Source organism: Globicephala melas, chromosome 5 (assembly GCF_963455315.2).
Source record: "Globicephala melas chromosome 5, mGloMel1.2, whole genome shotgun sequence".
In the NCBI taxonomy this organism is placed as follows: Eukaryota; Metazoa; Chordata; class Mammalia; order Artiodactyla; family Delphinidae; genus Globicephala; species Globicephala melas.
Genome location: NC_083318.1, coordinates 10,075,904 through 10,102,172, shown reverse-complemented (window position 1 = coordinate 10,102,172; position 26,269 = coordinate 10,075,904). Strand labels below are relative to the sequence as shown.

Genomic DNA, 26,269 nt, shown 5'->3' with positions numbered 1-26,269 from the left:
TGGAGAATTAACATTCAATCCACTCTCTCGCATTGAAGAGTTCCCGCTCTATTTCAACTTCACAGGAACTGGGTGCGTTTACGCGCCGCTTTGCCCCCGCGCCTCAGGAGTGAGCCCTCGGAGCTCGTCAAGCGCATCCTTCGCGACCCGGGAGGAGGGGTGGAGGGTGCTCCGTTGGGGCTTACACAGAGCTGTGCGCTGGACCAGGAAGGATGGATGCGAGCACCGTGAATGTGCAAGCGCGTTCGCAGATAGCCGCAGCGGCACACACTCTGGCCCCGCGTGTGCAGCGACCCAGCCCATGCACCCACCCCCGCCTCCGCCCGCGCCCGCGTTCGCCGCCGCCCAGCTGCCCTCATCCAGCGGTCTTGCCCCAAGCTGGGCAAGAATCGGTGCTCCGGTCTAGCAGAGGGCGGAGCGGGGAGCTCTCCAATTGTCAGAATAAGCAGAAAAAAGCCTGTGCGCGCCGCCGCGGCGTCGCACTTGGCCGGGGGGACGCGCAGGGATATCCGCGGCGCCTTGCAGCGAACAATCCAGAGGCCCGCGAGGCCGGCGTTAGGCGGGCGGGCTCCAAAGCGGAGCTCAGATGAAACTCCTCAGTCACTGACCGAAGGGTTCACAGCTCAACCCGGGTCCCCAAGCGCATTAATCTATTTGGTAAGAATATTGTGGATGTACGTTTAGGAAGGGAAGAGGTAAGTCTAACGCGGCCGCACGTCTATAGGAGCCGCCAGCCCTCAACCCTGGGCTTGAATCCCGCGGCTTTTCAGGACCCACCTAAGCTTCACCCCTTCCTACACGGCCCCGTCAGACCCTCACGCTTAGTTTAACACAGTCCTTATCGTATCTGTTTTTTAAAAGTCCTGCCAATCTCCACGAGAGTCCCTTAATTAGGTAACCCCTGCCAATTAGTGGCCCCTCTGCAACTTTTTCCTGTTCTCGGTGACTTATTTCCACGAACAGTAGCAAGGAAAATACCTTAAAGGAAAAAGAATGCTAGCGTCATTGGAAACCCCGCTCCTGGGAGAGGATACCGCTGCTGCTATTATGTTTTCGCATTTGCTGATGGAAACAGGGGAACCTCTCTATTCCCTCTCCATTACCTGCGGCCGGGGACTGGGAACTTTCCGTGGCAGAGTCCCAGCTAGCGCCTCGGGACCTGCCGGGCTGTGGTCGCGCTCACACTCACACTCACCCCGGCAGCCCGGCCCGGTTGCTTGCGTGACGCGCCTGCTTGACGGTCAGGTTGGCCAATTAGCGGTGGTTCGGTGGGTGGTGCTCCTCAGCGATTGGTTGGCAGAATGAGGGCGCTGCGCAAAAACAGAGAAGCGGAGCGCTCGGAGCTCAGAAACTGCCAGCCGAGATTGCAGGCTCTGGGGCTGAGGCAGGAGGAGGGAAGGACTGGAAAGAAGAGAGATAGGTTAGAGGGAAGAGGCTTGGGAAGGAAACAGCAAGAAAGAAACTGGTCTTCACACTTCCAGAGAGGCAAACGACGGTGGAGATGAGGACAGAGAGTAAGACTATGAAAGCCAAAAACTACAAATAGAGCGAAAGAGGAAAAAATGCCAAGAAGCACATCCATCCGGAGAAATGAAGAGAATCAAAGTTTTATGCTGCAGGACCGTTCTATGCTTTTTCGGCACAAAATTCTCTCGCCGTTTTTAAGCTCTTCTGCATTTGCCAGCCGTTGACGTTAAGAGGCATGTTCAGCGGTGCCAACAGCATCTCCTCTTCCTCTTCCTCTTCCACCTCATTCTTCTCCTCCCATCAGCAAGAAGACAAACCGAGGACAGTCTTGAAATATCAAAATTTCCTCCTTGGGCTTTGCCAGCACCGCGTTGCGCCAAGACTGTCGGAATAAAGGACGCTGACTATTGTTATTATTTTATTAATTGGTCAGTGGGAAGATTACAGATGAGGAAAGGGGACGCCTGTCACCCTTCCTGCGCTAAGATTGAAAAATTAGGCTGAACTGGGGGAAACCCTAAAATGAGGCAAAAGGAATTAGATTTTTAAGGACAGAAAGCCACAAGACAGCCCCCCCACCCCCCACACACACAGAGCGCACTTTTATTTGAGATTTTTTTTTTTTTTCGTGGTGGCTGGGGAGGCGATTGGGTGGCTGGCTGGCTGCGGGAAGCTGCTTCCTTTCCCTTTGGAGATGATTGTGCTATTATTCTTCGCCTTGCTCTGGATGGTGGAAGGAGTCTTTTCCCAGCTTCACTACACGGTCCAGGAGGAGCAGGAACATGGCACTTTCGTGGGGAATATCGCTGAAGATCTGGGCTTGGACATTACAAAACTTTCGGCTCGCGGGTTTCAAACGGCGCCCAACTCTCGGACCCCTTACTTGGACCTCAACCTGGAGACCGGGGTGCTGTACGTGAACGAGAAGATTGACCGCGAGCAAATCTGCAAGCAGAGCCCCTCCTGCGTCCTGCACCTGGAGGTCTTCCTGGAAAACCCCCTGGAGCTGTTCCGGGTGGAGATCGAGGTGTTGGACATCAATGACAACCCCCCCTCCTTCCCGGAGCCGGACCTGACCGTGGAGATCTCTGAGAGCGCCACGCCGGGCACCCGCTTCCCCTTGGAGAGCGCATTCGACCCAGACGTGGGCACCAATTCCTTGCGCGACTACGAGATCACACCCAACAGCTACTTCTCCCTGGACGTGCAGACCCAGGGGGATGGCAACCGATTCGCCGAGCTGGTGCTGGAGAAGCCGCTGGACCGAGAGCAGCAAGCGGTGCACCGCTACGTGCTGACCGCGGTGGACGGGGGAGGAGGGGCCGGAGGAGGCGGAGCGGGAGGGGGCCTGCTCCCCCAACAGCAGCGCACCGGCACGGCCCTACTCACCATCCGAGTGCTGGACTCCAACGACAATGTGCCCGCCTTCGACCAACCCGTCTACACTGTGTCCCTCCCAGAGAACTCGCCGCCGGGCACGCTCGTGATCCAGCTTAACGCCACGGACCCAGATGAGGGCCAGAATGGCGAGGTCGTGTATTCCTTCAGCAGCCACATTTCGCCCCGGGCGCGGGAGCTCTTCGGACTCTCTCCTCGCACTGGCCGACTGGAGGTGAGCGGCGAGCTGGACTACGAAGAGAGCCCGGTGTACCAAGTGTACGTACAAGCCAAGGACCTGGGCCCCAACGCCGTGCCCGCGCACTGCAAGGTGATCGTGAGAGTGCTGGATGCCAACGACAACGCGCCGGAGATCAGCTTCAGCACCGTGAAGGAGGCGGTGAGCGAGGGCGCGGCGCCCGGCACGGTGGTGGCCTTGTTCAGCGTGACCGACCGCGACTCAGAGGAGAATGGGCAGGTGCAGTGCGAGCTGCTGGGGGATGTGCCGTTCCGCCTCAAGTCTTCCTTCAAAAACTACTATACCATCGTGACCGAGGCCCCTCTGGACCGAGAGGCGGGGGACTCCTACACCCTGACCGTGGTGGCTCGGGACCAGGGCGAGCCTGCGCTCTCCACCAGCAAGTCGATCCAGGTGCAGGTGTCCGATGTGAACGACAACGCACCGCGATTCAGCCAGCCGGTCTACGACGTGTATGTGACCGAAAACAATGTGCCGGGCGCCTACATCTACGCGGTGAGCGCCACAGACCGTGACGAGGGCGCCAACGCCCAGCTAGCCTACTCTATCCTCGAGTGCCAGATCCAGGGCATGAGCGTCTTCACTTACGTATCCATCAACTCCGAGAACGGCTACTTGTACGCCCTGCGCTCCTTCGACCACGAGCAGCTCAAGGACTTCAGCTTCCAGGTGGAAGCCCGGGACGCCGGCAGCCCCCAGGCGCTGGCTGGCAACGCCACTGTCAACATCCTCATCGTGGATCAGAACGACAACGCCCCTGCCATAGTGGCGCCCCTTCCGGGGCGCAACGGGACTCCGGCGCGCGAGGTGCTGCCCCGCTCGGCGGAGCCCGGTTACCTGCTGACCCGCGTAGCCGCGGTGGACGCGGACGACGGCGAGAACGCCCGGCTCACCTACAGCATTGTGCGGGGTAACGAAATGAACCTATTCCGCATGGATTGGCGCACCGGGGAGCTCCGCACGGCGCGCCGGGTGCCGGCCAAGCGCGACCCCCAGCGGCCTTACGAGCTGGTGATCGAGGTGCGCGACCACGGGCAACCTCCCCTGTCCTCCACCGCCACCCTGGTGGTGCAGCTGGTGGATGGCGCTGTCGAGCCCCAGGGCGGGGGCGGGGGCGGGGGCGGGGGGTCAGGGGAGCACCAACGCCCCAGCCGCTCCGGCGGCGGGGAGACCTCGCTGGACCTCACCCTCATCCTCATCATCGCGCTGGGCTCGGTGTCCTTCATCTTCCTGCTGGCCATGATCGTGCTTGCCGTGCGTTGCCAAAAAGAGAAGAAGCTCAACATCTACACGTGTCTGGCCAGCGACTGCTGCCTCTGCTGCTGCTGCTGCAGCGGTGGCGGCTCGACCTGCTGCGGCCGCCAAGCCCGGGCGCGCAAGAAGAAACTCAGCAAGTCGGACATCATGCTGGTGCAAAGCTCCAACGTACCCAGTAACCCGGCCCAAGTGCCGGTGGAGGAGTCCGGGGGCTTTGGCTCCCATCACCACAACCAGAATTACTGCTACCAGGTCTGCCTGACCCCCGAGTCCGCCAAGACCGACCTGATGTTCCTTAAACCCTGCAGCCCTTCGCGGAGTACGGACACTGAGCACAACCCTTGCGGGGCCATAGTCACCGGCTACACAGACCAGCAGCCCGACATCATCTCCAACGGAAGCATTTTGTCCAACGAGGTAAGGCTGAAGCGCCAGGACCACCATCTCTCATCTCCTCCATCCGAAAGCCTCCTCTAGCCCGGCCCTTGTATCTCTGGTGCACTGTGTATTTATTTTTAGGATATTAGCTCACTTGTATCTTTGTGGAGGCAGGAATGGGGAGTCACCTCTCCCACACTTTCGTGTATAACTTAAACTTCGTGTTGTCCCTAATTTTCTGCGCTCCACCCCTCCACGTTTATTTTCATTCCCCTCCTTTGGTGCTTTGCCACCTTGGTACCTTCCCTCTTCCCTCTGGCATCTTTCCTTTAAAATCCCAACCCCCCTCTCAGTCTTTTCCCTTCTTAGAAATCTGCGGGTAAAGGGGAAAGTGCGCTGTGGGGAGAGGGAAATGCGGTGGAGGGACCTTCTGGCGCTGGCAAAGGTGTTTTTTTTTTCTCTTTGCATTTGTCCCAGGCGTTAATAAAGTTCATTGTTTTGCTTTGTTTATCGATGCTTTCAGTCGCGTGTAAAAGTAAGCTATAGATTGTTTAACTTTGCACAGTTGTCTAAACTTGAATGCATGTTTTAGTGAATGAGTTATCAGATCCTTGTCGTTTGAACTCGGGTTGCAAAGAAAGCCTTCAGTTCTGCTCTGGACAGCATTTACAGACGCTCTTGAAGCCGAACGCCCACACAGTGTGAATTTGAATGAAGTTGCTTTGGCACAAACCCCTGTAAACGTAAACTAACGGAAGGCTTAAACAATTGTTGTCTTGAGTATATCTTTTAGCTAATAATTACCTTCTTGCCACCGTTTTGGATAACTCACTGCTGTTGGCTTTCTTCATCCAAGAATTTGGCTTGTCAATTCCGATTTCTTTTTATAAGATGGAGAAGTAGCGAAGTTGAAAGGAGGGAGGGAGGGGGGGAGAACGGAGTTGATTTCTGTAAAAGAAAGTTTGGACCGGAAAAGGCGTGTGGGTGCTGGAGGCGGGGAGGAGAAGGCAAGGGGTGTTTGGAGGGGAAAAAAGAATTGGGGCCAGGAGGGAAGGGAGGATTATGAACTCCTTTCTTGGCAGGTTATTTCATTTATTTTGAGTCTTAGATATTATTCATTGACTTTCATGAATATTTGTACAGCTCATTTGTATCTTAAGCACATTTTGAAAATAAACAACAAAATAATTCCATAAAATATCCAAACTTTTTCTTATTGAGCGTGCTGTTTTTCTTGTGTCAACCAGTATATGCACCTAAACACTGTTTTTAGGCCACTGAAACAGAAAGACTGCAGCATATATAACTAGGTTGACCCTATTGGAGACAATAGTTTATGAGCCCCAGCTATGAGGTCATTTGCATTCTCTCCTTAACACACACACACACACACACACACACACACACACACTTAAAATTGGCCTTTTATCTCTGCATTTTTTTTTTTAACCTTTACTGAAAATCTAGATTGAAGTGTCTCTGCATATCTTCTTGCCTTTACCCAGCAATCACTAGTCTGAGTTTTTAGGACAGCTAAGAAATTCATAAAAATGTACACAATTACTTAAGCTAGAATTAGTTCCTAACTTCAAAAGCAGACTTGTTAGTTAAACCCTTAGCATTCAAATGCTCTTGATTTATTTATTTTTTTTCTAGACTAAACACCAGCGAGCAGAGCTCAGCTATCTAGTTGACAGACCTCGCCGAGTTAACAGGTATGGACTCCTTTTTTTTTTCCTACCTTGGTGTATGGACAAATTACTACCTACTAAAAGTAGGAATTAGGTATATTATTCAATATCAAAATAGAAAATGATAAAGTATTTCCAATTAGGGCAGGACATAAATACTGATTACGTTAGGTTTCCTAGACAATAAACTTTAAAAATATTGGTGTGTTTCATTTACATATAACCACTAAGTATACTTGAATATTTTGTCAGTTTACACTCCTACACTGCTTCTAATAATCTTCCTAGCTGTTCCAGATATATACATATATATATCTTCTATGAAAATGATATAAACATATGCTTAGTTCCAATCACAGAATAATGGCTAAACTTTACATGCCTTAACAGCTCCAACTAACTGCTAATGTTTAATTTTAGAGAGTTAGGCTTAAGGTTATGAAAAATAGCTTTAAGCAGAAATAAAGCCACCTGAGAGCTCTAGGCATCTGCAGCACCATCAGTGACCATGTGGTGGCAGAAGAATGTTTTCTGTGTTTCTTCACCTTTTTTATTCTAATATTCACATTTTTGTACTTCTAGTTCTGCATTCCAGGAAGCCGACATAGTAAGCTCTAAGGACAGTGGCCATGGAGACAGCGAACAGGGAGATAGTGATCACGATGCCACCAACCGCGGCCAGTCAGCTGGTAAGTGTGATCAAAGGGCAATGCTGACTTTTATAGTGTTTTTCAAAAATCAATCCTGAAAGGATGATGTTCTAGGTAATTTTTAGTGTTAGTAAATCTACAGAAGAATGGTGCCATCCTATGTCGACAATTGTATACTCGAAGAGGATTGTAATATTTACTGTTCCTTCAGAGAATGAAAGCTAGAAATTCATTGTGGAATATGTTAGACTATGAAACGTTTCTTTTTTATGTAATGTTCTTTCCTGGAATTATACTGCATACAAAAGCCAGAGATTTCTCGCGTGGTCCAGTCCTCAGTCTTCAGTCAATTACGATATTATTAGACTTGCTTACGGATGAGGTAACTGAAGATGAATGAAATTGGTTGACCTGCACAAGGTCACAAGAGGATGAGTGGATGACTGGGGACCAGAATCCAAATTTCTCCATTTCCAGAGCAATGCATTTTACATGTCAATGAATATTGAATGAGAGAAGGAATGGTGATTAAAATCATGAATAGGTTGAAAGCAGGATTTCCAATCCCGGGTTCTTAGGCTTCAGGACACTAGTTAACATTTGATAATGTGTATTTTCTGAAGCATCCTAGGTTCCCTCATATTTTCATTGGATCCATGTTCAAAAGTTGAACTCTAGGTATATTTGTATGCGGGCTTAATGGTATTCACTGATGGAGGTTGCAATGTGATACGTATTTTTTACTTTGTTTTACTTTATCTTCCTTTACTTTTTCTATATAAATTTACCCTTTAAGTTTTATAGGATCCTGATAACTCTAACTACTAATAATTAAAGAAAACACTTAAAAGAAATAAAATATGTACCTTAAAATAATGAAAACAATTTCACAAGGTTTGGGTTTTCTTTCCACTTAATTTGCATTTCAACTATGAAGGGTGCTGTTGATTTTTTTTTTTTTTGCTTTTGCTTTTTCAGTTGAGTTTTGTGTTTATCTGACACATAAAGAAAGGCAAAGGCAAGCTAACTTTTATAACTTCTAAGACGCCCATCACTGGACTGTCTCAAGGTCCAACTTCATTCACTTGAGCTTTGAGTTTTATTTTGGTTAGTGATTAAGTGTAGGGTGATAGGGTTCTCATTTTCAAGGTACCATTGATCCTCGAGAGCACCCATTCCTTAACACGCTCCCTGGGCCTCTGAACGGTGCTGACGCAGTGTGCCAAAGGGCAGTATCAGCCCCACGGTCGCCTGGCAGCAGTGGTGGCTGCAAGCCTCTCACTTGGCTTATGTGTGCCGTGTCTGAGGCTGCCTTAGCCTTGGGAAACGCAGGCAGGAGGAGGGGAAAAAAAGACTGCTCAAGGGTCTCTTTATATTGCTGCAAGTCATTAATATGCAGACCTAATGAGACTTGAGAACTGCCAAGAATTCCCGGAGGTCCCTGCCCCTTGCGGGCCTTCACGCTAAGTGAACAGAGCATCTATTTAGTGTCTGGGAACCTGACAACAAACCAGATCTTGCCAGAAGTTTATATTTGAGTACAAAGTCCCTTTCATTTTTGGCCTATATATGACATATGATTTATTGTTATCTTTTAAAAGGTATATGTTTAGAATTGCTCATTCCTATTCCTTTTTTCACAGTTTCTAATTTAATAGTCTGCCTTTTAAAACTTTGGAAACAAAATGCTTGATATTAAAAACAAAAAAAAGAATATCCACTGCTGCATGGTTCCTTGGGTGCACTTTATTCCTTTCCCACTCCCCCCTACTTTGTTTTTTTAGTTTTTGGGGTTTTTTTCTGTAGCACTCCAACCTCAATGAACATTTCAATTAGTTTAGTCCCCTCAGACATAATGAGCCATAATAACTTAACCGAAAAAAGAGAAATGAATAAACATCTGCAAAAAGTGTTAAATTTGGAACATGGATGGGAATACATTCTTATCAGTGCGCCTTCCCACTAGCTCTTTCATTTCACAGGCGCTCAATGTTGCCATTTCGGTAATGTTTCTTTTAAATTATTTGAGATGTCAAAACATTAAAAGGAAATTTTAAATGCTAAATTGTGTAAGGAAAACATATTTAAAAGCAGGCAGTTTTTCTTATCAAAATGGCAAATTCTTTTTTCTATCTTTAAGTTCTTAAACATGTAAAAGTATTACAGAATTAACAATCTACTTCATTAGCAGTTATAGAGCTGCCACCACATACTGGGCACAATGATAGCTGTTTTAAATTGTAATAACACACTCGTATTAAGAAGTAATTATACCTTCGTGTGCTGAATTTAAGTCAGATTTAATATGTCTAATTTTATTGTAAAAATGATTTTGAAGTGTTTACCTTGTAAAGTATGAAACCCTAAATGCAGAGAATTAAGATGTTAATGACTTTTTCCTGTCCATTCTTTGTTGTGTACTATAAACTTTACACCAAGTAGCTACAGTATTTCCAAAAAGTTAAGCCTATTTCAGGTAAATAAGTACATCTGTTTTATTACCTTCTAAAACCAAGTATTGATGGTCTTCCAATTTTGCAATATTTAGAGAATATTCTTCATAGCACATACATTTCCAGGTTTAGAATATGAAAAACTTTTGTGCTAATAAGCAGATCCCACTGAGCTAGGTTATAAAGGGGGAAAGTTAGACTATCAAGGAAAAACAGCACTGAAAAGAAATAGATTCTGAATTCTTTAGTTTGTACCTCATTTCATATTACATTATATACACTGTTTAGCTTAGTGCTTCACCTGTTTAAACTTCCTAAGTTTTTATTTATTCCCACTTTCTTTTTCTATGTTAACATTAGCTTGTATTTATTTATTTGGATATTCCTTCTATTTATTCTTCTATGAATAGTTTTCCTTTTTGTTCTTTCTCCTCCCTCCCCCCCTTGCTTTTCTCCTTTCTAAGCCATTTGCAGTCACCAATCTTGTTCATAGAAGGGCTTTAAACACGGAGGCAGCTGCACAGAGAATCACATAAGCTTTTTCAGTTTTCCACTGCACCTGGCTCCATGTGTGAAATTCTTCGGCTTGACCACTGCTCTGTGGCACTTACTTTCTATAGCCTTGTCAAGGTGCTTTCCGTTTTTTTCAGTGCAGTATTGATGTATTGGTTAGATATGGCAGAAGTCCAAGGAGATGTGGTAAACGCTTACATAAACCATCACAAGGGGAGAAACTGATTAATCACAGCTTAAATAGCAAAAAAAAAAAAAAGATAAAAAAAACAATAAAATGAACTTAAAACCAATATATTTTCAATTTTATAATACCATTAGATTAAAAGATAGAACTTTTGTCTAATTTAAATACTGATACAACATTTTTAGTTGTATATTCTTAAACATTTTAATATTATTGGAGGTAGATCTAAGGCAATCTATTTAATTGTGAGAAATTTTTTTCCATTTATTAAATACTTACCATGTACATACTAGGATTAATTATGAGTTTATTTTTAATAATTGTGCCTTCTTGAAATATGTATTGAAGAAGAAAACACTAGTAAGTGATGATTCAGTTAATGTTACTTGTTATATTTACCTGAAAATTTTCAAATTTCTCTTCTTGTAAATTTTTCTTTTAGCTATAAAGGGAACTTAGCTTCTAAATGTGTCAATTTCTTACCTAATTATCATGAGATTTATACATGACACATGGTCAAAACTTGGCTATAAATTTAAAAAATTAAGTGATTCGTATTATTGGTATTTTCATACTAGTAGATAAAAGTATATCATGAAATGCATTAAGCCACTGCACTACTACAATGTCAATAAGAGAATTCTTGGTTTGTCATAAAATATAAATTCCCCTTTCCTGACTCCAATAAGAATTTAGATAATGGCAATTAGTTTCTGGCTTTATAAATAAAGTGAATTCATACCATTGCCTGAATAAGCAAAAACTTTCTGTTAAGGTTTCTGGTGAAAATATGAGCTACAACTTGATAATGAGGAGACATTTACAATTGGAAAAAATATAAGACCAATGTTAAGAGAAAACAGAGAAAAATATAAACATTTTGCAAGATAAGTAAGGAGAAAATTTTGATGTGCATGTTCTGATTTCTTTCATGGGTGAATTATGTTGTTAAATCTCTGCTCTCAAATCAAATTTTTCTAAAACTTATAGCAATTTTTATGGTTAGAGTTAATATCTGTAATTTCTCCAGTGTTAAATAATTAAAGGAAGACTTGAAATTTCCTCCAAAACTTGAGTGTTGATTTTTTAAATTATTTATCATATTTGGGGAAAAAAACCCACATATTTTCTGAAGGCTTGGTACGTGAGAGAGAAATGAGCATGTAATTTTATAGTATTACATTCATCAGAAAACAGCACAAATTGAATACAGATACCTTTTTGGAATCAGTTTGTTCTCAGTGGTAATATCACTGCCTCTGACTGTAAGGGATCAAGTTACTTGCTAGTTAAAAAAGATATATTTTAAAATTTGTCTGAATATATCTTTGCATAACAGGCAGTCTATTACTTCAGCTGTCATGCCTTGCAGAACAGACATTCCTGAGAAGTGGAAAAAAATAAATAAATAGGATAAGAAATTGTAAATAAAATATGTATGTTGAAATGCTTCTTAGGAATTACCAGAACTTCAAAACTCAGGCTTGGCCTGTATTTGTCTGCTATACAAATCCCACAGGTTCTAAAGTAAGGGCATTTGAACAAGAAGAAAAAAAAAAAAGAAGTTAAACTTATTTTCTCTTGGGACTTCAGTTTGAGCTGTTAAAATATTCTGAAAGCAATGTGAAAGGTGTGCATTTTTAAATGTCCCATGTACTGAAATAACTGACATTCCTGTCCTTTGTGCAGTCATTTACCACCACAAAACTTAAATATACCTCTGCTTATCTGGTTATTAAAATAATATATTTAGGGCTTCCCTGGTGGCACAGTGGTTGAGAGTCCGCCTGCCGATGCAGGGGACACGGGTTCGTGCCCTGGTCCAGGAGGATCCCACATGCCGCGGAGCGGCTGGGCCCGTGAGCCACGGCCGCTAAGCCTGTGCGTCCAGAGCCTGTGCTCCGCAACGGGAGAGGCCACAACAGTGAGAGGCACGCGTACCGAAAAAAAAAAAAAAATATATATATATATATATATATATATATATTTAATGGGATTAGTGATATATGAAAAAAGATAAAATAATTTAAAAATAATTTTAGTCAATGGCTTCCTAAGGTGAGGACCAGTAAATGGGCAAGATGTATTTGGTTCTCAAACTATATATCTAAGACAAATGAAAAAAAAATCTTCAGTGAATGTTTCTAAAACTTATTTGAAATTGATTGATGTACTATTTATATGATTTTAAAAAATTGTTTCTGTGCCTGATATTTTCCTCATGAGAAATTAGTATACTTGTTTTATCAGTAAAACTGGTGAAACATCTACAGGCAGAATGTGTGCCATATTCCCTTTCCTTGTAGTTATATAAAGCTGTGTTATCACTATGGGGACCCCACTTCAAAAGGAGTAGCTCATAAATTTGTTAAGAACATTATTTACAAGTGTTCCCCTTTCAGGCAAGTAACAGTGTTCTTCCAACAGAAAACTTTATCATATTCCTCACTTTTCTTGTTATGCACATGATACGTTTTGTTTTACAGGTTCTCAATTCATGAGAACTTTACTTCATCATCTAAGGGAATTTTAACTAGCCTCTAATAAGTCAAAGAGGCAGAAAAACATATACTTCGAGAGAAGAAAATGGGCACAACTGAATATAAACTACCCATAAAAACAAATTCTACTAAAAGTACCCTCTAACATAGGCAAACATCTTAATGATAATGTTGAGAGACTAGATTATTAAAATTTTTCTCTGTGATTATCATTTTCAAAATTATAAGAATACTTGGGTACAGTGCTCAAACAGATGTGAAAGATTGTTAATGGTCTCATGAGATATATTTGAAAGGGTTTGATCAGTTATGTGATGAAAAACTGTATTAATATCAAATTTTACATTAGTACCCATCTTTATCAGGATCCAATAAAACAATTCTGTCTTAAAATTTGAATTTTTTCCATCAACTTCAAATTTAATGACATGAATTTATTTTTAAAATATATAATTGCTCATAATTTACTATTAATGGTAGTTCCACCTATCAAAAAGGCCTTTTATTCCTTATCACACTATAAATAGGGAGCATTTAGAGTACAGTGCCTCAAAAAGAGATGTCTCTGGTTCTCTAACTTCTACCTAGCTCATATGTCAGTGTGCATCAGGGATATTCTCCTTCCCTTCCTCTTTTTTTTTTTTAAATACCTATCTCCTTACAGGCATAGGATAACTGAACTTCCCTGGTGTCTACAGAAAAATTGACATGTTTTACATGCTGTTCTTAGTCTGATTCCTTATCTTGGCTTCAGCTCATGTTTACGTTCCTCAACAGTTCACTGATCAGTAATTTACTTCCAGGCTTATGCATCAATTATCAATGGAATGTTAGACTTGAAGTCAGACTTAGCATTATACATAGTTTAATTTAAAATAAAAAAGTCATTATAAAGTGAGATTAATATATGATAAGAAGCTTGGTGTTATTTCTTAAAACATAATACATGTAATTAGCTGTTCTTAACTCCAAAATACTTGAGGATAATCTGGAGGGTTAATAATTGTGAAAAATTGATTTCTTTATATTATATAGAGAGATGTTAAAATATATACACAAAAAAGTAAATTAGTACTAGTAGAATACTGTTAGGAATTTGCAAACTAAAACTTGTTCAAGAGCTCAAATCACTCATCACATTTAAAGAAAAAAAATCAAGTGTGTTCGTGACATAAATATTACTCTGTTGGTCAAAAAAATAATCCCTAGTTTTTCCACAGCAGGCATTTCATGCATTTGAGAGTTTCAGACGTACGGACTAATCACACCTTGGTTATTTCAAATTGATCCTGTTTTTAAACATATTTAATAAATGCGTTGCTCTGTTTAGAAACACGTTAAAATGTGATTTTGTTTATGTACTTAGTTTTTCACCTACTGCTAGTTATCAAAATGAATAACAAATGGTATTCTATAGTGCCCCCAAATTGTTATGTTTTCTTAAGAAAGTGAGTGAGATTTCTTGATAAATAACATGTTTAATATTCTTGTCAATCTATGGGAGACAATGAAACTTGAAGATGTCGTTTGAAGTCTTGGTATTCTATCTAGGATTAGTAAGCAAACAGCTCTGTGTTGTCTAGGACAAGTGTTTTCCAATATAGAACAAGTAATAAAGTATTTGTCAATAGCGTCTGCAGCTGACTCACATAGCACTTGTTACCTTGGTTTCACTAATTACAGTCATTTGTTCTGGGCTTGTCTAAGGTGGTAAATGATAAGTGGTTTGTAGTAATATGGACTACGAGAGTGTCACTGAAAAATAACTTTTAGGAAGTCATTTTCTAGGAACCTAAGAAAGCATGCTCTTGGCCGGTCATGTAATCTTATTTTATTCTTGTTATTTACTGATGTATCAGTATGTATGCCATGTTTCTGTTGAATTTCACTTTTTATTTCATGTCCAGATTTTATAATCTAAATGTCATCACTAGTACTTCCCATATTTCTTCCTTTTTTGTCTCTAAGAAAAAAAATATCAGATGACTTAACATCATTAGAGATTATGGATGACGAAGGTTTTCCACTTCGGTTTTTTCTCTGTTATGAACTTCACGAGAGATTTTTTAAAATATTCATTCTCACTATTTTCTAGTTATTTAAATAATTTAGAGCCAACATTTCCCCCCCCCCGATATCCTGAGTAGTTTAGAAACATCTATCTCAGAGGCCTCTTTGCCAAGAGTCTTACCCTTTATAAAATAATGTAAAGCGATTTTTGGCTCCTGTCAGGTTAAAACAAGAAAAATTTGTCAAGATACCTTCCCCCATTGCTCTTTATGCTGCCTGTAACTTTTCACTTCTAAGTAGCTGGTCATGTTGGTGAAGGCTTCCTCCATAGCTTCTGTGTTTTCTGCTCACAGGTATGGATCTCTTCTCCAACTGCACCGAGGAATGTAAAGCCCTGGGCCACTCAGATCGGTGCTGGATGCCTTCATTTGTCCCTTCTGATGGACGCCAGGCTGCTGATTATCGTAGCAATCTGCATGTTCCTGGCATGGACTCTGTTCCAGACACTGAGGTGTTTGAAACTCCAGAAGCCCAGCCTGGGGCGGAGAGGTCCTTCTCCACCTTCGGCAAAGAGAAGGCCCTTCACAGCACCCTGGAGAGGAAAGAGCTGGATGGACTGCTGTCTAATACACGAGCGCCTTACAAACCACCATATTTGAGTAAGTATTCCGTAAAAGGCTGTAGCAAAGTATTCCCTTTCAGGAAATAAAGTTCAACATGCCATTCTTCTTAGTAAAAATAGAGTTCAGGTTGTTTTCAGAAACAAGGATAAAAGTGACTCTTGGATGCAGACAGCACTTTACAATCGAAAAATGGATATACTTAACAAGAAGACAAATTCCTGGGTTAGGACATGGTGGTTGGCTACAATCAAGGATAATTTTTGATGTTGTTGAAAACATTTTTCAAATGATCTTCCTATTTCCTTTGAATACTGCTCACCTGCTGACTTGATTTCCATGTGTTTTGAAGGGCTTAAGGTGGAAAAACATCTCTTCACAGTTAAGTCACTGAGAGATCTCGTTTTCTTATTGCTTACCAGCATTATCACTTAATCATCCTTTTCCCACAATGACATTAAACACAAGCTAAATTCAGAAATCATTGCAGCCATCAGTTTGATCATTCTACGTGATTTAGTAATATGTTGGCATGGATACACGTTGCTTATCCGAATCAGAGGAACTACACGATGAAAGCATATCAACACAGCAATATTATTCATTTATCTAAAATAGTAGCTTCTTCTAACATTGAGACATTGATAATTGTAGTCAGCTCTTTTGATATTGGGACCATAGTCTCGAAGTGGATAACTTTATACAACCACTCTGAAAAACAACAATGCTTTGAGATTCTTTAGCATATATTTATTAAAGTAGCCTAAAAATCAAATTTTAATAAATAAGGACTCTGATTCAGTCTTTGCCCCTCAAACTAAATTCTGGATTTAAAATTTTATTCATTCTTTCTGGATTTAAAGTTTTACTTATTATCAAAACCCAAGCTTTTCCAAATTTTACACAACATATTCTCAGTAGTGTTTCACTTAAAGTAATAATATACATTATAGAAGTACATTATCAATAATTTCAATGTAAAAATTCAAAGGGCATATGATTCAGAGTAATTCAAATTTGTATTTCTAAATAAATACAAATATTTCCTGTTAGCATATATTAACTGGTAAATCTACATCAAATATAGTGAAAAATCAGTTCAACCTCTAACTCTTAGTGAGGAAATTTCACTTACATTACAGAACTGAAATTTTGAACATCTACAAATGTCTTTTCTCTACTGACTAGTTTTTCTGTTTAATTTTAAGAATCATGGTAACAATTTTTGTTGATAAAAATATTAATGCTACATATATTTTAACGCAAATTTCTCTACTTTTTAATAATCTAGTATTTCATTTAGATCCCTGATTTCAGGGATTATAAAATGTGTTATCAGATATATGTGCTGCTAGAAATCAAAGAATGCATCTATTATTTTACCAAGAAAATTAAGATTTGTTTGCATATTATTCCCGATGTGTATTATAATTAATTAATTTTGAATAACAATTTCCGTCTTCTGTTTTAGCCAGCTCAGCTCATACTGCTCAAAATTTAGGGTTTGGGATAAAGTGTGGACGGGATGAAAAAGAAGCAGAAAAATAGCATTTTGTTGTTTTTATTTATACTCTCCTCAGTTCTTCATATAACTTTAATCATGTCTGAATTTTTTTTTAACTTCTAGTGTTTAATGTCATCTTAGTCTCACACAGTTATCTTTAAAATTACTTCCTAGCTCTGATTTAATAGGCATAGTCAATTTATGGTTAATCTAACTGTGTAAGCTAAACCAAAACCCTCCATTCCTGACAATTTTGCCCCCCAAATTCACATGGTGGTAGTTGTTAATACGTGTATCATTTATCATCAGGAATGGAAATATTCTCATCTTCTAAATTGAAAAGCACGTCCCTTATGTAATTAAAGAAGCTAAAAATTAGCACTAATTACCTTTATTTAAAATCAGAATGTTTAAATAATTATTGAGGAAGCAGTTTTTCTTTTGCTAAACATGCATTTTGTTTTTTAATGAACATAATGAACATTTTGATGTTAAGAAAAGTAACTGTATATTTAGTTATTTTTGTAAAGCCCTAAAAAAAGCCTAATCAGGCTACCACTGTCATTTATAAAATGATGACAGGGAAATGGTGATACGCTTAATAATACAAATGAGATCATTGTCTACACCCAAGAACTTTCCATTTCTACACCTCTGATTGCTAAAGTTAAACTTAAAAATTGTAAGAAAACAACTTTTACATAAAAGTGCATGTATGCACATTAAAAACAATGTACTTTGTGTTTCTAAAAAAATACCTATATACAATTATATTTCTTCTTTTTTTAATGTATAAGAAAAGATCCATGAAGACTATACGTAATGCATTTAATGGAATGGAACTTATTTTTTTAATCAGGAGAAATTTTCAGCATATCTCTTAAACCTTGTCTCATTAGTCATGAGCTCTTTACAAGCATGCCTCCTCTTATTTTTGTCATAATGTTGTATATTGCTAATACTCTGATAAGGACCAAAGGGATACACTGAAAGATGGAGGAAATAAATTTAAACATGGTCATATAGTCAAAATATAGTGTTTAGATTTATCTTAAAATGTTTTAAAATTTAGCTTTAATTTTTATTAAAGTAAAAAATATGAAAATACTTTGTCTTAATAAAAATCAATAATTGTTTTCAACACTTATTAAAATGAAATAAAAATATTCTCTGGAGTTTAAAACTAGTTATATTTTTCATACAGGATTCAAGAATTTCTTTAAAATTACTGACATGTTATTTAAAATTACTGAGTCTTTCAACTGACACAGTAAGTTATACATAAAACATCTAGATAGTCTGAAAAAATAAAGATCATAAAAATAATTCAAGTTCAAGAATATAACTGGTAAAAGTTATAGCATTAATGTAATTTAGAAAAGCCCAAAAGTTAAAACAACATGTTTAATATTATTTTTGTAATCATTCTTGCTTATGATTTTGGTTTCACATTTTGAACATTATCTCTTCAGATTTTTTTTGTCTGGAAACAAGCATATCTTTCAGTTTAAATCCGCCTAAACAATACAGTACTAAAGGTATGAGGATTTGTTATTTGGAAACCTGTTGATTTCTTGTCAAAAACTTAGTCATTCCCTAAGAATTGAAAACAATCATAAGATAGATGGCCAATGAAATTTCATCTAAAATGTATGTGTGAAATCTTTCTTTCATTTGTTTAAAAGGTCATACAATAATAAATTATATTGAATAAAGTGAAAAAAACCTACATGGACATCATGATTTTTAAATCCTAAATCCATGAAATTTTCTACAATCGTAGGACTGTAGGAAACCATTTATTGAAAAGTGTTACAATTGATTCTGCTTTCATAGCATACAACATTTAGACTAGTCCAGGTGTGTCAAAAAAGCAGCTGTCTCCTGACCTAACTTTGTTTTTGCCTACTTTTGAGCCCTTTTGAAATTTCAACCCAACTCATACATATCATAACGTAAGAAAAGATATCAGAACTTTGAAACATTGCATTTAAAATGCTGCTGACACTTTGACTTCTTTTCAGTAACCCTCATTTTAGGAACATTCTTTTTGGCATCTATATTATTTCTACCTAACACTTCAAGTTTTTACTTTTTTGAAGTCGTAGAGTGTGTTTTGTTGAGTCACACGTCTTCCAATTCCTTCATTATCTTAGTCGGCCCTCTAAGTTTTCATAATTTGTTGAAGTCAAACGAATTATGAAATATATATAGGAGCATATACAGTATTCAAAATAAAATGACTTTTCTTACTGGTACAGATTACCCTCATACTTATGTACCCCTGTGTAGTGTTTTCTCTGGAATTCGTATATTCCTCTAATGTCATAAGCATAGCATCACTTTATCAAATATTAAATTCCACAGAAAGTATTTTTATAGGTGGCCTTTTGACATTTTTGTCTGTTAGGTCCATATGTTACTAAATGAACGGACGTCTTTTTCAGTAATTTTTCCTTTTTAATAGATATGTTTGTTTCTGTTCACTTTTTCTCCAAGTTGTGCTACTTTTTTTTTAATAATATCCTATTTCTGAGATTTTTGTTCTCTCACTTGTCTTTATAAGAATACCTCTAGATTTGTGAGTCTAACTAATTTTCTTACTTTTTTAGTTTATCTCTTTGTGACAAATCTCTGGTTTTTGAATCACACCAGTATTTCTATTTTTCCATTAAATTCTTTTATTCTGTAATTATGAATTAATCTCTCGTAATCAAAATAGTTTACTCACATCAACTCTGTGAGCAAGAAACAAATGACAACTCAGGATCAGAAAAAACCTGATCCCAGTTCATATTCTCCATATATCTACTGTTAGAATTAAATGTTCACTGAATTTTACAATATTTCACTTCTTTGAAAAATGGTAATCTATTCACAATTTATGGGATTACTCCAGTTAAATGGTGCAGCAGCTGACTGGAACCTTTGTATACTCTAGATAAATGAGATATCATAAGACTATCTTGTTTCTTCTCCTTTAGTTGTTGAGCAATGGTCTGCCTCAACTAATAGGATTTAAATGAAAGCTATAAAAATCTTTCTGAGGTGCAGATATGAAACAGAACTGTTCATTTTACATCTATACATCTGGCAATTTCTGTAGGCAATTTGTGTTTTACTTATTCAGACAGCAGTGCTTCTCTGTGACTTATCACATATCATTTAAAATGTGTGCCTTTGGGTGCATTGAAACTAGTTAATATCCAATACTCCCTTGGCATATTTAGACTCATTACCCAGCCATGCATATTATAAACGCAAAATAATTATGTGATAGAAAATGAATTAATGGACGAATGAGTGTTTTTAAAGCGCCCAAACTTTCTTTAATACTGTCATCATACTTTACTTGACACACACATCTACACACAGCTTTTGATATCTCTAGGCAAACTCTATTCTTTTCTTCCAATTAAAAAAACATGTTTTAAATTAGTTGTATTTCTCTCTAGATAGTACCTACAAGGTTTTATGAGGGAAGATAGATATTGAACTCATTCAAAATATTGAAATACACCTAACCAAGATGTTTTGTGAAATATGATGGTGTTTTTCAGTACTTTAAGATTTTAAACTTCTTTTGATTTATTCAAGGGTCTTACCTCATATTCTAAGGGGGAATTAAATTTTTTTTTAATTTCTTAACACTCTTAGAATATTAATTGCCCCCCTTTCTTACCAGGTCTGTAAAACAATCTTTTACATGTTTTATTTACTAATAAAGCTTTCATACTTTAGCTCTCATCCTTCACATTTTTATAAAGCTAATGTATATACATATATACATTTTCTTCATTATGGTCACTTATATTTCTTATTTAGTTCCCAGGTAGGAGTTATTTATTTACATGTTATTAATTACATTTTTGAGTTCATGGATACATGGTGAAATAAAACATTTAAGGTCATACAGAGAAGACAATTGGTTAAAGTAATTTATATCTTTTTCAGTGTTTTACACTGCTTCGTAAATGATTCTTCATCTACATAAAGCAGTTTACTTTGTGCACACTTTGCATTTTATTGAATCAACATTTAGCACGTTAATATATTTATATACCTCATTTTATATTACAGACCATTTTCATTCTCTTTCTTTTTTTGTACATTGGAAGTAAATCCATATAAGCATTTGTGCATCATGTGAGCCTAACAAAGGAAGATTATCAATTAAAATATAAATAGAATTATTCAGTGAAAAGGAATATCTACTTGGGAATTTTTCCTGCCTCATCATACTGAAGATTTTGGGTCAAAATTTAAATGCATCAAATTATAAACATATTGTAAATAAGTCTGGAATATACAAATTCAATTGCTTATAAATATTATTAAACATTGTTCAATACTCAACGTGCCAGACTTTTTTTGAGTGAGTCTGAGTCTTCTGAAATCCTTTTAATAGGAATTAGTATCATTTAGACAATATAGCTTGGAAACTGTTTTGGACTATAAGGTTCATTGTTCAAGATTAAATAATACTACTGAATCAGGACTAAACTCAGCATAATGTGAGTCCATTTAATGTTTCCTAAATTATAATAAAAATCTTGGAAGTTTTATATCTAGGTCTAATAAGACTCCCTAATTACTGTGTTAGTGATTTCTAATTAACTACATCAGTTTAGGTGGGGACAGTATAGAAGATTTGAAAGATTGAACCCCAAAATATAATTACATACAAAAAGACATGGATAAAAACAAATTGTAAGCTGGAAAATTTACAGATAAAAATCAGGATTTTATTTCTGATTTTTTAATTGATATAGTATATGACATTATATTTATAAATTATGTCTAGGCACTTAACCATATTCTTTTTCCTAGAGATACATTTCTTTTAACTGTAGGGATTGAAAAGATTATATGTGAAATTTATTTCAATAAAATTTTTATAACCTGTCCTCTTAAGTGTTGTCTAAATTATCAAAGAGTTTTTAAATCATTGAGTTCAACAAGTGATTATAAATATATTTTCTGTGTTCTATTTTAATGATTCTGTTGTATGGATAGAGTTGTGCATATTTGCAACCCATAGAGAAGCATTATGTTTTTAATTTAGTTTAATTTTTAATTATATCTATCAATTACCAGAGAAAGAACAGACAGAGATTATGCTTAACGTAAGAGTAAATTTATTTAACTAACGGCTATTTCATTATCGGAAGCTGTTAACATGATAATATGGTGCTTTTTGAGAAACAGATAAGTGATACAATCAATTTTGGTTGTTCCTTTATTTTTTGGGGTCCTGGTTGTACTTTTTGAGGATGAGTTCATATTGCATAATATAACAAAATTAACCATGACACTGTAGAGGAAATAGATCTCTGTATTATGAGGAAGACATTATTTTTACTGCTTGTAAAAATGTTGTAATCAGTAGGGCTTTTTTTTCTCTTTTAATGTTGGTGTTAGCTGGAATCCTACACAAGATTCTAATATTACTTGTGTTGGATATTTAATTGTATATTTTACACAAACTGGAAAATTGACATTAGTTTGTCATCAAGTGTTCCAAGGTTCATATTTATGCCAATAACTATGTTTCAGCTGAAAATTGGATAATTACTACGTTATTCCATAAAAAGCATATCTGTAAATGTTTTTGTCAAAATAAGTGTTTGGAAAAATAAAAAAGTCCTAAGCCGAGAAGTAATACATAAATAAAATCAATATCAAACGTATATTTCCTGGGTTAAATTTTGAATCACCCTGGATAAAGAAATAGCCAGGGCAGAAAGCTTCTCTCATACCTAACTAAACATCACCGGGCTTTGTCTCAAAGGGCAACATATTGGTAAAAAGTTCTGAGTCAAAAATGGCAACAGTAGATAAAGTAAATGTAATAAGTTGTCTTGATGATGTACACCTGATGGTGTGTTTAAAATATAATACTTCACATGTAGGTTTAATCAAAATGGTGGTAGGAGTAATAGGTCCATAGATTGGAGAGTTAAAATTATAGTTTGACAGTTGCTATCATTTTATTCTTAAAAAAATATATAGAAAACCTTGAAACTGACCTGTAAAATTAGTATAAAATAATTGTACCTTTTTCTTTCACTATTAATAAATCTGATGCCAGAACCAATCCCCTTGCTAGTCACTAGTAGTGTGGTTTTAAGGTTTACTTGCCATATAATTATTCATCAGATGATTACATTGGAGGTCATGAAATCTAGATCTGTTTTGGTGAATATATATTGATTCTTGAATTACCTCAATCTTTTTGGTAAGAACAATGGTAATAGGGAATGATATTATGTACAGCACATACATTCTACTAAGTTATATTTTTAAACATTTTTTAAATGATGGATAATTTCAAGCTTATTCAAAAAAGAGAATAGTTTACTAAACTCTCCACTTAAACAATTATCAATTCTTGACAAATTTGTTTCATCCAAAACCTAATACACTTCCTCTTCTTTCATATTTTTAAAGCAAACCCAGAAACCCTACTGTTTAATTCATTAATATTTCAGCATATTTATTAAAGATAAAGTTGAACATAACCACAGGAATAATATTCCTCCAAAAAAATTTTCTTGCTATCGTTGATTGGCTGTTGTTCAAATTTCCATAATTTTCTCATAACTATTATTTACATTTACAATTAATTTGATTCATGATTAAAATAAGGTTTGTTGATAGCAACGCACTTTTATTTTTTATTTTAAAACTTTTGATTGATGTACAGTATGCATATAGACAAGTACAAAAATCACAAACGTATAACTCAAGAAATTTTCACAAAAGGAGCACACCTGTGTAATCAGTGACCACACTAACTGGGTACTGTGTCCAGTAGCCAAAACATTACTAGGATCTCAAAAAGTCCACCATTCTGTCCCCTTTCAGTTACTACCACCCAAAGTGTTACCACTGTCCTGGGCTCTAACCAAAGATTAATTTTTCTGGTTTTTAAAATTTATATAGTTTGAATAAATGAACTAATGCAATATATTTGAGTTTAACTAAAATGTAATAGCTGGTTAGTCTCTCTGATAATATAGGGAAAGCAAATATCATAGCTAAAACATATCAGTGTGTAAGCTTAAAAAGATAATTTAGTTAGGATGTTTCTCCTTGGATATGATTTCTGTTACTATCTTTGGAGTTCTTATCATGTCTAGTATTTCAGAAATGCTTGATACTTGTCATTATATCTTCTCTTTGATTGAAACATAATCTTCTGTTAACTTAGTGGTGTTTTACAGAAACAAATACTTAAATATGTTGATTTGAATACCAGATTATAACAAAAGAGTAGAAAAATTGAAATGCGTCTATTTCGCATTTCTTTGAGCCTAGATTAGAGGACTGTGGCAAACTGGAGACTATGGTGCTTAAAGGAGACGCTGAATAAAGAGATTAACATTGTGGAAAATAACCTATCTGAAGAGACTCTAAAGGATTGAGGGACTGTGAATTAAGAAGAAAAGGGGAGAGGTGACCAAACAAATGTTAAGTGTTTAAACAAATATTTCACAGATAAATATTCTGACCTTGACATTGGTATTTGCTCCTAAGAGAAATGGAAGCACATTACCTAGAAAGCTTTACAAACTACAAACGTATGCATACGCCAACTGTAATTTGGCGGAATAGCACTTTCTAGCCCTGTGATGTATTCCCACAGAATGCTTTTCTAATACTGGGTCTGGTTTAAAGGAGTGAAGGATGGGGCTCAGTTTTACTAGGGGAAAAGGAAAGGCAATTGAGAAAGCTTGGATTTTTGTATATTTCCTTTCCTTCCTGTTTCTACACAGATGACTTCTTATCTTTCATATTTTGGAATTTGGGGAAGGAAACATTTGGCTTCCTAAATCCTTTTTTTCCCTCTCACACACTGAATTGCAATGGATGATTAAATGTCTAGGAACAGAAATTTAAAAATCCTAGTTTTAGAAGGAAATTTGGGAAAATATATATAGTGCAAAAGCTGAGTATGAAAAAGTCTAGTATATTTTATATATGCAATAAGTACCATAGAGTATGTCTATTAAAAGTATGCATTACAACTTAAAGATTTAAGACTTCATATTATATATAATAATTTATAAAAGACATGACTATAGATTTTAATATCTATATGAAGATATTTTAAATATTTTAAATATATTCATCAAATATTGAATCTTCTCTTTATTGAGTTGGCTTATTTCTCTTATAATAAGAATTTTCCATTTTGGTATCATATTATCCTCTGCTGAATTTTAAGGAAAATCCTTGGTGTCAGTTACTGTGGAATGACTTACAAATAAAATTGTAGCAGCTATCATTAGTGACTCAGGGTCAAGTGGCCTACTTTCCTTAAACCTAGTGATGATATGTGCTTTCTTAATTATTTTGGAGGATATAGCAAATAGGCTATATATGATCATTATATCTTGGATTGATATTTTGGAGAGTAAATTAAAATGTAGCATTAGCTTGGTAAGGGTGGAGGCATGAATAAATCATGCACTTAAGAAAGGGAAAACAGTCAAATGGGGGAATGGTGTTAGATAAACATTAATGCTTGATTTAAGAACAGTAGTAGCTACTACTGAGTGCCTATTTTATAGGCATGAGAAGATGAAATGACACACTACAATTTCATAAATATACAACCAGTGTTACAAAGTGATAGTTCTTCTCATCAATTAAGGGTCATAAAATAAGCTCTATGAATTTCAGATTATAGTAAATAATTTTAGAAATGTTTGAGAATATTTTATGATTATATAAATATACTCAATTTTATATAGGCAAAGGGGTTTTTGGTAGTGGACAATGTAGAAATGCCTTTTATTGATAAACTGGAGTGAATTTTAACTCCTTTGAAGTTGAATTAAAACTAAGGATTTGAGAAATCTATATTTTTAAATTATATTATGAAACGGTGGGAAGATAATTATTTCTCAAATTATAACAACAAAATATTGACTCTATTGAAATGTGACTGGGAAAGTTTTGTTTTTTTTTTTAATGCAGGCTTACTTTAGAATTGTTTTTAGGCAAATACTTGACATTGAATAATTTTATTTTCGTCTCTCAGACTTAAAATTGACCTTGAAATCTACAAACATAATCCTTAAGAACTTAAATTGCTTGCCTTGTAGGAATTCTTCATAGGAACTGTGATTTCTTAATGCTTATAAAAGGTGTGCTAAAATATCCAATATGGGGGAATATTACCTTTGCTTTAAATAAAAGCATTTAACATAATTTACAAAGGGTATATTATATTGTTTTGAAATTCGTTTTAAATCTATGTCTTTTAAAAAATCTATTAAAGTTTTTCACATTTCAACTACTTTCTAATTCTGAGGGGTAGATATCAATAGGTCCTATTGTTTATAACACTATTCTTTATTGTAAAGTAGTGCTATGGTAGTTTGAAACTGTAAA

The 26,269-nt window shown here is 37.3% G+C and overlaps 1 protein-coding gene across 1 annotated transcript in view; it reads left to right on the top strand.

The window, feature by feature from the left end:
• Positions 1-1,352: 1,352 nt before the first annotated feature.
• Positions 1,353-26,269, top strand: part of PCDH10 (protocadherin 10) — a 47,431-nt gene continuing 22,514 nt past the window's right edge. The window contains exons 1-4 of the mRNA XM_030876933.2: positions 1,353-4,777; positions 6,395-6,453; positions 7,012-7,118; positions 15,097-15,402. Coding sequence (XP_030732793.1) covers positions 2,162-4,777; positions 6,395-6,453; positions 7,012-7,118; positions 15,097-15,402 — 3,088 coding nt within the window. The 5' untranslated portion in view covers positions 1,353-2,161. The remainder of the gene's footprint in view (positions 4,778-6,394; positions 6,454-7,011; positions 7,119-15,096; positions 15,403-26,269) is intronic.